The 17,242-nt window shown below is 38.3% G+C and overlaps 1 protein-coding gene across 2 annotated transcripts in view; it reads left to right on the top strand.

Moving 5' to 3' along the window:
• PPHLN1 (periphilin 1) overlaps positions 1-16,952 on the top strand; it is a 58,745-nt gene extending 41,793 nt beyond the window's left edge. For both annotated transcript variants that reach the window (XM_058804828.1, XM_058804827.1), the window contains exon 8: positions 13,634-16,952. In XM_058804828.1, coding sequence (XP_058660811.1) covers positions 13,634-13,843 — 210 coding nt within the window. In that variant the 3' untranslated portion in view covers positions 13,844-16,952. The remainder of the gene's footprint in view (positions 1-13,633) is intronic.
• The last annotated feature ends 290 nt before the right edge of the window (positions 16,953-17,242 follow it).

Here is a 17,242-nt window from a genome sequence, read left to right as displayed (position 1 = left end):
TTCCATGCAGTTATAGAACATACCTTTTGTTTATGTTTTCCTGTTTGGTAGAAATGCAGGAAATGTAAATGCATTGCTGTCATGAGGTGATACAGAGATGTTCACATATTTCAATTGACTTAAAATAGTTTTCAATGATTTTTTGATTTTTCAGGGTAGTAGGGTTATATGAGAGCTTGACTAAATACTTGCTAAAGGGATAGAGAGGACTCAGATAAAATTGTGGGATGAGTGAAGGTAGTCAGAGATAGCAGTGCTTCCTTTCTTAGGTATTTATTGGCCAACTGCAGGGTCTTCAGAGCAGCAAAAGTGATTTGGCTTTGTCCACAGTGCAGTTTGCTGAGCATTGATGAACTAAGGTGAACAAAGAAAAGAGGTAAACAGGTGAAAAAGATTAATACTAAGTTAAAATAATATAAATAGAGTAAATTGATTATGTTAAAACCAAGCAATAGTTCTAAAATCAGGTTTAGGTGCTTTTCAGCCAACAAATGCAAAGTGTTAGTTGTGTTTTTTTCGTCAGAAGTGTAAGCTGCTGACTTACCCTTCTGACAAAAAGGCAACTTTTTTTCCGCCCTTGAACAGTGCTGTTATTATTTTACAAAGTCCATGGTACTCTTAAATATATAAAGAAATTAAATAATTATTTGTGTACACTTATCCTTGAAATAGCAAAATTCCGTACCAGCTGATTTAAAAATAGAAAGCTTGCAATGTTTATATCTTTATGTGATTTGAAGGAACAACAAGCCCACTGTACTTTCTAATTTAAATGAGAGTATAATTAATTTTCATTGCTGTTTTTTATTTAATTTGGTTTGCTCTGTTCTAAACAATTAAATATTTTTTCCTTATTTAATTCTGATGCCAGACAGTATAGTTCAGTCTTTATCAGCATGAGCTGTTCAGGGTTTTTTGATCTTGGCTTTTTAATTTGTTTGTTTGTGTTTAGTTGGGTTTTCTTTAGTTGTTTGTGGGAGGTTTTTGGTGTTATTGGGGGTGGTGTTTGTGTTTTGCAAGTTCTGGAAGGCTATGTGAAGGAAGCAATGCCTTATTTTTTAGGATACATTTATATGAATAACCTCTGTGTATTCTGTGTCTTTGAGAACACGTGGTAATTTTGTGTGATGTAAGGTTAAAAGGTAAATGGTATGGTACTGTTTTTTTTGGCTATTGCATTAAAGTGTTTGACCTTTAGTAACCTTTCTTTATCTTAGGCTGTAAACTGTTTAGTTCTGCTTATCAAAAGAGACTTCACTGGTCTCTTTCCATGCTGTTCTCATCCAAAACACACTGTATCAATCTGGCATCAGTAGACTTTATCAGCAGCAGCTATATTCTGTTTAGAGATTAGGCATAAAAAGTTTGTTGTAATAGTACATTTTATTCAGTGAATATTTTCATTTGCAGTTCAGTGGTTTCCAATTTCATTATCTAGATTAGATCTTCTTTTGTATTACCTTCTTATTATCTTACTCTTTCCCACAATTTTAGCTGTTTGACTTGAAATTACTTTGTTTGGTGTCACTATAAAGTGAGTTATTTTAGACTATTCACACTATACCCTATGTCTCTCTAAAAGTAAGGTTAAAATGGCAAAAGTATCTTTGCAGGCTTTTGACAGATTTGTGAAGGAGATCCCTTCAAATCATAACGTGGGGGCTCTATCTTGAAACTTGATTAAGTGTTTAATTAAACAAGTCCCCCCTACCTTCAGTTGTCTGTGTGATTTACAAAAGTGAAGCTCTACACATTAGAGTATTGGCCAGAGGCAGAATTTGCTGTATCTCTGAAGTGGCCATAATTGGTAATGCTGCTGGTGATTCTCTATAAATCTGTAACCTGCAGGAAGCTGACAGAGTTTGAGGGCAGCTGCTAGTTTGTTTGAGCTATTTTTTTATTGATGTGTTAATTTACATGATGTTTTACTTTTATTACTAGTAAACAAATACTGTTACCATAATCAGCCTCCCTGTTTATAGTTGGAGTAAATAGGATATTTCATGAAGTAAATCCAAGAAGACTGAGTCTTGACTGCTTGTATCCTTGTGTCAGCATGTCTGGCAGGAGCAGGGCAGTGTTGTCCTCCTGAAGTGGGCACTGGTGAGGCCAATCCTGTGTCCAGTTCTGGGCCCCTCACTATGAGAAGGGCATTGAGGAGATGGAGCATATCCAGAGAAGGGCAGCGCAGCTGGTGAAGGGGCTGAAAGTCAATTCTTATGAGGAGCAGCTGAGAGAGCTGGGAGTGTTTATCCTGGAGAAAAGGAGGCTCAGGGGGATTTATCACTCTACAACTGCCTGAAAGGAGATTGTAGCCAAGTGGGGATCAGTCTCTTCTCACAGATAGCAAGTGACAGGACAAGAGGAAATGGACCCAGGTTGCACCAGGGGAGGTTTGGGTTTGATATTAGGAAGAATTCACCAAAACAGTTGTCAGACATTGGAACAGCGTGCCCAGCAGAGTGGTGGAATCACTATCCATGGTGGTATTTGAAAGATGTGTAGATGTGGCACTTAAAACAAGGGTTTAGTGGTGCACTTGGCAGTGTTATGTTTACAGCTAGACTCAGTCTTAAAGGTCATCCTTAATGATTCTATGATTCTGAGTTTTACCTCCTGAGTATTGGAAATATCTCTGTTACTTTTTGACTTGGTGGATTTGTTGCATCATGCTGCTACCAAAATTTGTAGGTGTCAGGCATCACAGAAAGCTGCTCTAAGCTGTCTGAAGAAAAGCTAAAGCTCTCAAAAAGAAACCCCAGCACAGAGCAGTATTTGATGATCCCAGTTTCTTCTTTTTTTTTTTTTATATAAGAACAGATTGAAGCCAGACTCAAAAAGAATCAAAGCTTTTCAGTGTATGCCAGAATCCGAAGACAAGCAAGCACTTCAAAAAGTCACGAGTGTGTTCGTGTATCTTGCCAAATTTGCTCCCAGTCTGTCCTCTGTCAATTCACCCACCCCATCAGACAACTTCTGGAAAATGTTCAGTGACACTGGATTGAATAGGCCACAAGACATTCCTTGAATGAGTTTGATAGGTAGCAGTTCTTGTGCTGAAATGCTGCAGCATTGCGTAACTGTCTCGTTAGGAAAAGCTTGAAAAGAGACTGTAGAGAGCCAGTGTTCTTAGAAGATGTTTTTAAGTACAAAATGGGCTTGTTTTTCCCAATGAAAAAGACAAGTGATTTCCATCCAAGCTCTTTTGAGCCAGCTAATTGCTGTGATTCTTCAGTATTACTTATGACTGTAACCCAAATTTGTTGAATAATTAATTCCAAGTGCCATGGGATACAGTCAGTGGTACATCCACTCAGTAAGTGCAGAACTTGTACCACATTCCCTTGGAACCACAGTTGGTAATATCTGCCCTAAGACATATGATTTACTAACCATAAAAAACAATCTCTACTCCTTGTGGCTTTCTCTTTAGTGAGAGACATGCTTTCTGTTTTTACCAATTTTTGGATCAGATTTCTGCTTCCACATTGATGTGAAAATAACTCGAATTGTGGGAACAGATTTAGAAGGAGAGAGTTTGTGTGTTGAATGCTAATAACAGAAGTAATGAACATATTTACAATAAGAAATGAGGCTTCATCATACAGGTTCTCTGACCTACTCCAGCTCCATCTATTGTGCCAGCTTCATGTTCTGTTTCTGTATATATTTTGTATTTGATTGAAGTTGCATACTAAGATATGCAAACATTTAAATGCAGATCCTGTATGCTTTGTCTGTCTGGGTTAGGGGGCAGTTCCTTGAGTGTTTCCAGATGAGCTCAAGGTGGACACACTAGTGTAAAGCTATAGATAAATGCCTTCTGTAGATGTCATCCATAGCTGCTCATCACTTTCTCACCCAGGACAGATGATTCCTCCCTGCAGCCCAACTGATGTCCTAGCATGTGACCTAATCAGACTGGTTTTGCCTAAGAATTCATTTTAGGAGTAGTCCTGGATATTACTGGCTCACACAAACAAGTGGGGTGGTGGTCTCTGGCATAGGGATGCTGACAGCTGGGAAGGGGCAATAGCATTTTCAGCTGACACAGCTGCATGTGGAAAAATGTATCTATCCACAAGCTAAGAAAAGGTTAGAGAAGTATTCAAAAATAATTTTCTTTTTTGTTTATTTTGTTTTAGATTTGAAATGAGTACTTAAATTAAATGATGAGTGACTATTTCAAGGGTAAAGGCAGGACAGTGACTTGGACTTGAAAAAAATTTGATTAATTATTGAGGCACTAATAAAACTGATTTGTGAGGCTAATATAATGTGTGAAGTAATTCAAAACCTTCAGAAGCAGTAAGGTTTAACATAAACTAAGCCATAAAATGTTGGTAATCGAAGTAATTGTTTTTCTTCTTGCAGCTGTTGCTTTTCTTTTCTGAGAAGCTGCCCATTACACACAGTAGTTTACTTGGTTTGTGTAGTATTTTCTTTATGCTGCATATGTGATGAAAAAACCCACCCTTTGGCATGCAATTTCACACTTGCTTTAGCATTTTTTTAAACATTAAAGAAAAAATTCAATGCTCTTTATATAGCGGTGGGGAGGAAATCTTCATTTGTAAGGACTGGTTCTTAAACTCATATATCCACCAGCTTTGAATTTGTATTAGCAATGCTGTGCCAGTTAATTGTGCTACTAATCTGCTCAGAGTTGCTCTTAATTGGTAAGAAGGAGTTGTTGTTGGGTTTTATTTTTGTTTGTTTATTTTTTATTACTGCTTATTTTCATTGTGCAATTGGAGAAAGTACAGGCAATCCACACCTCTGGGTAAAATGCTGTCTTGCCCATTAACAAAAATGAGCCCACTTAATGCAGAATGTTGTTGAATCTGAGAATATTTGTAGCTGAGGATATTTGTTGAAATTGAAAGTGGCATGACTGTTCTTGAGGACAAACTAAGTTATCACAAGTCAGTTTTGGGTAAAATCAAATGCATAATTTTTGATCTTGACTTCAACACAGTCAACCTGTGTGTATTTTGAACTACTGTACATTTCATACAAAATATTTGTCTGGTTTTATGACAAGAAAGATTGGTTTGTCATTTTATTATTGCTGTTAATATACAGCCCATTCTGCTGAAGCTTAAATGAATATCACTTTCCTTTATGGTCAGTGGATGTAACTGAAAATTTTTTGAAGCATTTTTAACAAGACAATTAACATAGAGTCTTTTGCAGATAAACTTCACCCTTCCTGTTTTGGATGGAGCAATAACTTTACTGTGGCTCAGATTTAGGAAGTGGCTTTCCATCAATTCAGTGTTTTATAAATAAAAAGTTGTAGGGTGAGGCCCTTCCTTTGGCATAAAGCTGATTATTTCCTGTTTAATCCTAAAGTGGTGTATTTCAACTAATGGAAGTTTCCTAGCATCTGTTGGAGAGGAGAGTTTTTAGGATTTTGTTTTCATTTATGCTCCTACAAAAATACAGTTTCTGTGTTTGCATATTATTATAGAACAAAGAGAAATTATTAGCTATATAAATAGTTACCCTTTTACAACTTTTGAACGTGGCTGCACAGTTGTTTGTACCATGACATTCTTAAAAAACAGCTGGGTATTCTTAAACATGAGCTGCATTGACACATCTTCAAGAGATCATCAGTCCTTCCAGTGAGATTTAGAAACTGATCAATTGTAAATGCAATGGGTTTTTTAAAATTTCATATTTATCATCTCCTTGCACAAGGCACACACTTTCTATAAGAAGAGGCAGAATTTAAACTTGTACTGCTGTTTTACCTAAGGAACACACAAGTTAATATGTGAAGTAACTCTACCCTCATCCAACACATCTGTTGTAAAGAAGCCTATGAAATCGAGGCCACACACAAACTGGTCTCCAAGGGCCTGTAGTTGGTGTTAAAATGCTGTTATTATGTGGTCTGATTGGTTTAGTGAAGAATAATCTCCAGTAAAACCATGTAACATAATAGTCCTTGCTCTCCCACATGGGAGTTACTTCTGCTTGACTAAGCAAGACATTTCTTGAGGAAGTAATAACACACTTGTTCTTGCCAAAATCCAACATTAAATGAAGTGTATAGTCATGTACATTTCTGTTGTGTACCAGTTCTTGTTCATTTAAACATTTGTGTCAAGTCCTCCACCATAGTATTAAAAAAATAGTAAATGCATGGATTTCCTAGCAATATATTTAAAATAAATTCTTACTCCTTGTTGAAAACTTGTGTGTAGTACTTTTAAAGCAATGAGTAGCTACTTGGAATTTGTAAGCTTTCATAAACGAAGACTCTTTTTTCTAAATAGCACCAACTTTTGCTATGATTATTCTGAATCATAACAGCTTTGCTCTACAGATCTATCCTTGGGTAACCACAGCTGTAAACAGGCTCTGCACTTGCTGAGGGACTTCACATTTTATTGCTTTTTAATTACATTAATCTTTAGGTCTCCTCAACAGTGTCATACAAAAGCTGGATTCACACAGGTCAATAATTCTGCCCAGAGTGTGTAAAAGACCAGGGTTGTGTCTCAGGACCCACACCAACTCTTGAAGATTTTCAGCTCAGCTTTGAAAATGTATTTGTAAACTCAGCAGAGTTGGTCACTGGTGACACAGACACCCACCCCCAAGTTTTACAGAGCACTTTTTGTAGTAGAATTCTGCTTTTAAATGAGGAGAAAGCCTTGTGTGGTGGCACTGTTTGAGACTGCATGTCCTCTATCAGATTAGCTCAGTGAAAGGGGAGTGAGTGCTGCTGTGACCTAGAAGTGAAGTGCTGTAAACCAGCTGAACAGAAACACTCTGGCTCCCAGCACCCTCCCCTGCTCACCTGCTGCCCCCATGTATTGCCAATGCTGCTGCTTGAGGGCAAAGTGGAGCTCAAATCTGAATCCCCATCTCTCTTAAAGTGAAGGCTCTATCAACGTCTCTTCCACACAAGGGACTTGCAGGAGACTTTTCAGTCAGGTATTTAGATGCCAAAAATGGTGGGTTATTTCTGAAAGTTGATTAAATCTATTAAAGTGCCTAAAAGGGAACTTGAAAGTTTCATTGGAAAGGGAGGCAAAATTGCATTTAAGTGCAAATAACTTTAATAATTTGCATATCTTCAGTAAGAAGCAAATTGACATGAAATTGTTCATTATTCCATAATAGATTAAATAACTTGTTTCCCCCAGTTTGCATTTCAATGAGTATCTAATTGGTCTATGAACACATTGATTAATGGGTGTAGAAAATATTTCATAGATACAGGGCAAAATTGTTAGTGTGTTTTTAAGAAAGGAATAGAGTACACTTCTTGATATGTTAAACATTGTATGCCACTGTAAACTATATATGTATACTATCATAACCAAGCATTGAATTTGTTCTATGTTAATTTAGTTTTTTGTAACCATAAAAATTAGTTCATTATGGTTGAAAATCAGTTTTAAATGTCTTGATCATGAAAATTGTCTGCAAGTGGTTTAATGACATTTCTGAGCATTCTTTGGACTGTGGAGCTATAAACTTATATTTTGTACTCATAAACATAACAGTACAATTACATTGCCACTGCAGTGATGAGAATGTCTGTGTACCCTTTTAGTAGTGGATTAACTTATTGTAGTTTGGAAGAGTAAATTTTGGGTAAGTAATGAAATCTAATTTACGTAGTTGAAAAAAAATTTGAAGATAACACATAAATAAATGAAAAAGAAGGGATTTGGGAAGAGATAATAATTACTTTTAAAAGATGCCACTGACAAAGAAAAAGCTGTGATAGGGGCAATTCAATGTTTAGTAGTTTCCCAATTTGCTTAAGCTTACATGCACAATTAAAATGCAAATTTGACTGCATATTCAATCAGGTTAGAGTTAGGTCTACATTACAAAAAAAATCAGTATTGTTTTTAGTTAGAAGTAGAAGAAAAATTATACCTAATAGTCTGTTCTCACCCATGCTAGGAAAAGCTGGCACAGGTGTGGCTTGGGTAATAGAAGACTTGTCAGACTTATTTTAGGTCTGCTTAGGAGGGGAAATAAGAAGCTGGTTTATACCACCAGAGGGCTATGCCAAACTAACTATCATAGTTTAGGTGAGGGAACAAAAGCTGTTATCTCTGTCTGGTGTAGGGGGGCCCTGGGGCATCATTGAAGTGAGGGAAATTTCCAGCAGTTTGCTCATGGAGTGTCTGGAATGGGCACGGTATGGCTTTCAAACTGGTGCTGTACTTGTGCTCTGCATGTTGATGCTCTGCCTTTCAGTGAGAAATCTAATAACTACCAGTGAGCAGGTTGCTTCTTTCCTCCTTGCATGGAGTATTTGATAGTTGTGGGAAATATGCCCTTAGTAACTGAAAAGCTTCTGTCTTCTGGAAGATAATATATGAAATGAGTACTTGCATGAATCACAGATGCAAAATTGTGATTGCTGGGCATGTTGGGTCTTCTCAAAGTGAGTTGGGATCTAAGGGTTGCAGGCTATTTAACGCGGTTTCTGAGCCACAGCCTCCTTCCCCTGTGGTAACAGAGCCTTGGGGTCTTTGGCCTTTGGATGAGGAGTTAGAGCAGGCATCTGGAAGATGAGTACTGACTCACAGGCACTGCTGGTGGGCTGTGTGCATATGGTGCAGAGCTGCTCACAGAGTCTAGACTTGCGTCGTGCTGCTCTGAAGGAGTTCTTGGTGGAGGCGACAGAGTGTTACATCAATCTTGAAATGGATGGAATGCTAAAAATACTCAAAAAAAAAATCCCAGGAAAGGTTGTGAGGAAAAAGAGCAAGATGTTGGAAATTACAGATTAAATCATGGACATCAATTTTGCTTGCTAAATCATCATATCCACCTAATGGATATGGTCGTTATCATGTTTGCTGGTCCTGCTTGTCTCTGTGAACAGAAATATCCCCTTCTGCACTGAAGTTTACCCATCTCCTGCATATGGCTGCTCAAGCCTGGCATGTGTAAGTCTCTGGATGAATTCTATGGAAGAGGTTTTCATGTGTGCATGAATCCAAGAGCACTCAAAACCAGTGCCACAGTGTGATATTCATTCAAAACCATATTTGGAGAGCAAAGTGTTTTAATACCTGCACATAAAATAAAGCACATCCATTAGAACAGTTGCCCCAGAAATGGGAAGTGGAGATTCATTTGAGTCCTTTCTAAATCAGGAGAAATTTGCATTTCCCATTTGCTACTCAGTTCTGCTTTCTAGAAGCTGTGGACATGTAAGATGCAGAGGCTAACTTTTGTATCCTGGTGGGACCAGTCTTCCAGAGAGTCATTCCAATTATCAGAGAATTTCTCTCTTGTTTCCCTTTTCCTAAAAGCCTGTTTAGAATAGATACTGTGGTTTTAGCTGTTCTGAATAACCTTGAGAAGTTAAAAACCTTCTTTGCACAGACTGTAGAGCTAAGCTAGGGAAACTGGGTACATGGGTTGAAATAAGGCTTGTCCTCATCCCCTTTGAATACTATTGTTTGGTCTTGCTGTTGAAATAAAGCTGGCCAGGTATGCAAGATTTTGAGATCAAGATTGCTCTTATGATTCTTGTAGCCTGTAGTTATGTGCAGAGGAGGACATCCTAAGTTCTAATTTGCATTGTTGTCATTACTGTTTATATTGTCCAACAGCTCTTTTGCACAAAGTGTATGTGTGGCTCTGGAACAGTTTTGAAGAAAAACATAGTGCTGTGCTAGTCAGAAAATTATATGGGCTCTGTCAGTGAGTAGTAGGCATGTTGTCCCTGGCCATGTGTAATTTCACCCATCAGCAAAGCCATTCATCCTTCAGTTTAAGCCAAGACCACTTTTAGATTATCATTGAAAGAGGGATATAGCAGTCAAAGACATGAGCAGTCCCCATGTGCCTGCTTCTGCCCCTCTTTCTTCCTGTTCAGAGGTTAACATTCCACAGCTGAGCTGGAAGAAGAGAGTGTTTGCTATCCATAATTTTTTCCATGTCAGTGTCATACATTGTAATTCAAGACACTGTTGATGGCACTTTGAAGCTCTCTGTGAAAACTTGGCATAGATGTAGATGAGGGAGTTCTCAAAAGTTTCATTCTGCCTGGGGAATTGTAGGGCTTGATTGCCTCCAACCTGGGCAACTGACATCTCCATTGCTTTAACTAGGTCTGGAAGTAAATGTCTTTTAGCTATGTTTAAACAGCTCTAAGTGTAAATTTTGGTTTAGCTTTCTCAAATAAATGAGGTGTGTTCACTAACATGTTGCAGGTGCATCACAACTTTATATTTGCATCAGGTGCTTACACAGAGAATGTCACAGCAGAGGGCTGATCTCAGCCAGACCCTCTATGCCCTTATCATGTAACATTCTAAAATTCCATGAGAATAATATAAAAGTATGCATATTTGTGATCCTGTGACCTCACAGATGCCAGATGTGCTGATTTTGGAAAACACTTCAAAGAACTTGAATTCAGCTTAAATACTTGCTGTGCATAGGAGAAGCAAGACTGCATATATCTCTTTATATATAGATGTGTGTGTATTTAATATTGTATTTACATATTTGGAAGTAGAACAGCTGTTTCTACTTTTTCTTCATCTACTTACTAAAGTTTTGCACGCTCTTTCCATTATGCTGGTGCTGTAGCTTAGGTCAGAGAATGAATGTGTGCTAGGGCCACGGTAAATGAGAGCCCTGTGGCTCTAGCTGTTTTCAGGATTATCTGATTTATATGTCAGACAGAGTAATCATGTCATTGGTATCATTCCCTTTCTTGTTTTTCATTTTAAAAATGTTATTTCTTCTTTCTCCACACGAGGAATCATTTTCAGGTTTTAGTTCCAGATGTTTACAGATGAGCTTTCTGTGTCTGAGCTCAAAATCAATATCAGATGGAATTTTAGAGTTTTCATATGTTGTGGGTCACAAGTTCCTCCAGTATTTTTCTCCGACAGAGAGCTCTTTCTGCATGGTTGGAATCCTTTCTGCAATTTTTTTTTTCTTCTTCAAGCATCACATTCTCATCTTATTTGTCAGAAATAGCCTCCTTTTATTCTCTCTAAAGATAGATATTCATGTCATGCCACTGTTCCCTCTTCTTTCAAGAGCTTTCAGTGCTTTGACAAAGCACTGAAAGTAATTTTTTTCAAGTAATTGATTGTACTATTAAGCTGTTATTAATTAACATATTCTGTATTGATATTCTTGTAATTGATAATTGCCATTTCCTTCTGTAAAGCAAAGTATCAAATCTCTGGAAGTTGGTAGTTGTGCCTTGACTTCAGAAGGAAACTATTTTGTGAAGTTTTCACTTTAAGACCATGGCTCACAGTTCTTTCAGTTGTGCTGATGCATCTCGTTTTAGAATTGAATCACTGAATCACATTAATGGGGTGGGGGGGGAAGTAATTTTAAAGGGAACATCTCAGTGATGCAATTTACGTTGCAGCTATACAAATAGATTTATCAGCACAATTGTGATGGAGGCAGATTGTACCAGGATCAGAATTAGCAGCTGGGGCAGAAAGCTTGTTGAGAGAAAATTGCTCAATTATTGTTAGAGGAGCTGAGCTGTTTCCTTTGTTTTCTGTTGTTAAAAGTGCCTTCCTGCTCCACTTTTGCCCTCTTCGCCCAGTTTAGGTAAATTCTCTTTTTTTTAAAGTCTTTTGTCACAAAATATTGAAAATGTTCATTTCTTTGGTGAAGGTGTTTAGTTTCCAGATTGTTGTGACAGCAAAGTGACTTTTTGGATTCAGCAATGATAAGGGCTCTCTTGATTCTCTTCCAATTCTTCTTTTGTGAAAATTTGGAAGAAAAATGTGCTTAGCTCAAGCCAGTATTTATATGCTAAGAGTCACAGAATTTCATCTGGGCTAGTTCTTTGCGGTGTGTGGGTGAAGTAGCAGGTAGCACTATTTGCCTTTAGTTTGCAGACCCATGAAAAGTAGAGCATTTCCTTCAGTTGTAGCTTTGGGTGCCTCCCTGTGCAGCTCTTTCTGAGCTTTTCCTTTGGGAAGAGAGAAAAAAGTAATACAGATTTCCTCCATTTGAAGTTTTTACAAAGTACCATGTTTTACTTGCTGTGGAACATGAGCTCTGAGTGTCTGGATTTTGTGCTGTTGTTTTACTACCAAAGAACTACAAAGCGGGAAACAAACCCCTCTCTGGAAAAAATGCCATGTGCATTTCCACACTTAAAAATGTTTGGCTCAAGTTTTGTTTGGGCTACACTCTTCTTTTTGACTTGTTACTCTCCACTGAAGTTTAGTTCCTTCCAAAAGATTCTCTTCTGTTTGCCAACCAGTGTTTGAAAAGTGGGTCTGCTCCTAAATTGTTTTCCTAGACTATGCTATTAAGCATTTAAGAATTATCTTCGTTAAAGGCATTGTGATAATCATTGTGTTTCTAAGAATAGTTTAGTTTTGTACAGAATGTTGGGGCTTTTTGCTGTTTTTCTGACGTGAAGATGTTTGAGCTGACCTCAGACTGGTCCTTATGAATGGGTTCTTGGGGTGGGTTTTCACTGGGGGAGGGATGGGTGTGCTTTGTATCGTTTTTTATTTCGTTTTTAGTAAAGGGGAATTGTTGACATACAGTTGGATCATTTCTGTCCACAATACAGGTAAGTGTGAAAGGGTTGCACATCTCTGTGAAAAACAAGTTCTAAGACAAGCAGACAATACCAAAAGATAATCATACTTGGAAGGTTATCAACATTTTAGCTTTTTTTCCTCAAAAAAAGTTGTATGGAGATAGAAAACTTACTTATCTTCAGTCAAAAAGCTAATCTATTTTGTAAATGGAAATTGGCCTAGGAGGTTTGAAAATTAGTTGCATCTGGCAGTTGGAAGACTTTGAGAAGTTCCTTTTTTGCTGGGTGTTCAGATGAATAAACTTAGCTGGAATTTGGAAAAAAAATTTAAGCGTCACTGACTTGCTTTGGAAATTGCATAAGAGTATGCAATTTATGTATATGTTTATTTTGCAGACATTTATTATATTTTAATTTATGCATATGCTTATGTTTGTTGCTGCAAAACAATTGCAGAGATAATGAAAAGTTAGTTCACCTCAAATGTGGTGCATGACTAGCTTGCAAACTCTCCATTCTTTGTGGGAGATGGATTCAGGTAAACCACAGCCAGGACTTCTTTAATCCTTAGTGATTAAAACCATCCAAACTAATTAAGTCTTCTTTGTCAAGGAGTTCTATAAGAAACAGATATCCAATAAACAAAATTTGGTGAAATTATTTAAACACAAGTTATATTTGAAGTATTAGGAAGGATTACAAACGAAATTATTGGTGCTTTGTATGAAGATTGAGATTGCTAGACATTTCACAGTTTAATTTTAAATATATTGAAATGAAAAGAAAATCTGGTTTAGCATTTGTACTTTGCTTTACTGTTATTTATTAAATATTGCTGCAAGGAGTACTTCATTTCTCTATTATGGTATTTCACCTTATAACAGTTATTTTTGGTATCCAGATAGTGCTGAGCTAGTTACATTTTTATTAGCACACGTCAGAAGAGAGGAAATGGTCAGTAAGTTTTACAGCTGAAATTCAAGTTCAATCCAAAATCCTTTGTTACAATTGGATCTAACTCAATAAGGGTTAATGTAAATAATGTGCTAACGTAAAGACTTTTGCATTTAATAATTTTCTAAAATGTGTTGTTCCTAGGTCTACAGACAAGACTGTGAAACCTTTGGCATGGTAGTGAAGATGCTAATTGATAAAGATCCATCTTTAGAGAAGTCCATTCAGTTTGCCCTGAGGCAGAATTTGCATGAGATAGGTGAGCGATGCATTGAAGAACTCAAACATTTCATTGCTCAGTACGATGCTGCCAACCAAGATGTGTCAGAGCCCTTCAAAGAGGGCTCATACTAAGGACAAAAATATGCTTTTACATCCTCTGCATTGTGTCTGCCATAGTACATAAATCTGCTTTTTGTGGGGAAAGAGGAACTTTTGTCGGAGGTTTGAACGCAAGGCCTGTGCTCCTTTCCAGTAGCTCAGGTGGCTGTTCCTTTGTCCACTGTGGTCTCCACGATTGTATTCATCCTACCTGTTCTTGTTGACATATATTCCTTTGAAAGGATGTTCTTTTCAAAAATGCTGTAAAGCAACGAACTGGTTTTGAAACCTTACACAGTTACCTTGGAAAAAATGATCAGTCTGATGTCTGTACACTTACGTTTTGATGCTTACAGATGTAATTGAAGCATTGTATTTTTTATTAAAATTACACGAAGCTGCTCTCATTCCTCAAGTTATGCACAAATATGTCTTGTTATCATACATGCTATAGGAAGGGAAAACTTGCAAAATTGGTCACAATTATGAATTAAATTATTTAGCCTGGTTTAATTTAAAAAATCAGCTGAATTCTGTAAAATTACACTATGATTTATCTCTCATCTCTGACTGCCAGAGTAATTAACTACTTGATGTAAATAGTGCTGTATTTTTGTTCTAATTGCAGGTTCTACAAAATGCCTTTTAAATTTTGGTGGTTTCCATATCATGACTCACTACTAGTAAGCAGTATTATGTAGGATGGATTCTATTTTTTGTTACTGTTTGCTCTGTTTTTAACTACACTGTACAGAATCTAGCTATGGGCAGGCACTGAGCAGGGAAAGGTCACTTTTCCCACTCTGTTGCTCTCCCCACTTACAACTTCTCAAGCCTTTTCATCCATCAGTTTTAACAATAAGGAGGCTGTGTGTAATCTTTATTTCCAGCTTTAAGAAGGAGCAGGATTTGGGGTGTCAAGGATGGACAAGGAAAGTGAGCAGGACCATCTCTTCAGTAAACCCAGGTGTCTTGGTTTGAAAAGACAGGTGTCTGCTAAAAAGGCAGGAGCCTCTCTTGAAATGGAAAATGTAAACCCCCTCCCTCTGAATTATTATAATTTTGAAATTAAGGGGCTTTCAGGCAAAGATATGGAAATAGGAATAATAGCTCTTTACTAGGAAAATTAAAATTAAAATGCAGAGATGCAAAACAACACCAACAGAGTCAGAATACAACCTTACACCCTGTTGGTCAGTGTGTTGGTAACAGTCTGATTAAATGGTGGCTGCAGTCCTCCTGGAGTGACAAGAGTGGTTCTGTTAAAGCCATGGTCTTGTAGAAGGGTGTAGTTTTCCAGTTGTGGTGTAGATGGGCCTGGTCTTCCTCTGGGAATCCAGTGGAAAAAGGCTCCTCTAGTATTCCAAATCTCAGATTTTTATCTAGGTAGGAATGCTTGGCTCCTCCCCCTGGGTGGAGCATCCCATCACAGGGGTGGTGTAATTTTCAGTCAGGCAGTGAGACTCAATGGCCCATTAACAGAAGGGATCTCCCTGGGCTGAGGATGGGTCCTGGAAGAGATAAAGAAAACTGCCCCACCTGGTTTTAACCGCTGGCTCATTACCAGGATATCCCCCCCAGAGTTATGAGGGATGGGTCATGGAAGAGATAAAGAACACTGCTCCACCTGGTTTCAACAGCTGGTGATAGAATACATACCTCTGGTTACATCTTACATTGCAGCCTTAGAGACCAGGTTGCTTTCAGTCAGGTGGAACACAAAGTTTATCCTTAAGTCCTCAATTTCACTATCACTTCAAACCTAGGTGATTCTGGTTAGTGTCCAGCAGCACTCTTGACCTGATAGAACAACTTGCAGTTTGGGAAGAGTGGTTGAGGAAAGCCAAGAGGTTCCCAGTGAAAAATATTTAGGATGCAGTGGAATCCTGACGAATGCATTTATTAAGGTACTGGTTTTTTATGAGCATTTTAGGAAAGTGATAATGTGAGTCATAATCACAAGGAGGTAAGTATAAGCATGATTGTTTTGTATACATTGCATTTAGAGCATGTGAAACTCTGTAAAAGGACTAATAACCAAACTCACTATTTCCAGATTTCATTAGAATGGTGTGCAGAAACACAAAGTACCAATGATTTGGCATGTACAAGGTACTGTATGTATCACAGCATCTTACACATGCAAATCTTGATATGGTGTATTAAATATGTATTGCATCAGATTCGTGAGATGCCTGGTTAGTTCCCATGTCAGTAAGGGGAGGTTTTGCAGTTGGCTTTTCTTGTTTTCTAAGAGTTCACATTGCTGCAAGGAGATGACCTGCAACTGGGATTGTGTGGGCTGCACAGTGAGTGGGAATCAGCTCATGGATCCTGCAGGATGCTGATTTGGGGAGGGAGAGAGGAGAAGAGAGGCAAGCTGTTGTGACATGGTAGTGACACCTGATCCACTCCTTCTGGCAACAAACTGGTTTACTGAGATCAAAGTCTTCTCTGATGCAGAAGCATAACTACAGCACTTCACTACTTCACTACAGGACTGAGAGCCTTCAGGATGTTACATCTGAGTTTCTACTTTGGGTTAGAAATGCTAATGGAAAAATAATAAAATTGTGTGTAATATATTTTTTATTAAAAATTGCCATTGCTACTGTACAGTTCGTTAGGTGTTTCCTTTGTTAGAAGCCTGATTAAGTTTATTGTTATAAATGTTTCCAAGTTTTCAAGTGCTTTTCTGTAAAGTAAGGCCTAAGTTTACACTCACAGAATCATAGAATATATCAAGTTGGAAGGGGCCTGTAGTGTTGGTTGAGTCCAACTCCCTGCTCCTCACTGAACCACTAGGGGCATTGTCCCGATGCTCCTTGAACTCTGGGAGGCATGGGGCTGTACCACTTTCCTGGGAAGCCTGTTCCAGTGACTAACCATCCTCTCATGTCCAATCTGAACTTCCCCTGATGCAGATTCATTCCATTTCCTTGAGTCCTGTCACTGGGCACCAGAGAGAATTCATTGCCTGCCCCTGTGCTGCCCACCTAGAACGCACTGAGGTCACCCCTCAGTCTCATCCAGGGTCCTCCTTTCACCACCTTGATCACCCTACTCTGGGCACACAGATAGATTCATATCCTTATATTGTGGCTCCCAAAACTGCCCCCAGCACTCGAGGTGAGGAGCAGAGCAGGACAATCCCCTCCCTTGCCTGGCTGCAGATGCTGTGCCTGATGTCCTCCAGGACATGGGTTGGCCCTCCTGTTTTCTCCTCCTGGGGCACTGCTGATTTGAGTATAATTTGCGATCAACTGGGACCTCCAGGTCTCTTTCTGCAGGGCTACTATCCAACTTCTCACTCCCTAAGTTTCACAGGTAATCAGGACTGTCCTGTCCCAGGTGGTGAATGTGGCTCTTGCCCTTGTTAAACTTCATGCAGCTGGTCATTGCCTCCCAGCTCAGAGTCTGTTCAGATCTCTC

This window comes from Ammospiza caudacuta, chromosome 5 (genome assembly GCF_027887145.1).
Source record: "Ammospiza caudacuta isolate bAmmCau1 chromosome 5, bAmmCau1.pri, whole genome shotgun sequence".
NCBI lineage: Eukaryota > Metazoa > Chordata > Aves > Passeriformes > Passerellidae > Ammospiza > Ammospiza caudacuta.
Note: the sequence above shows the minus strand (reverse complement) of the source record. Positions and strands in the feature narration are given on the sequence as shown.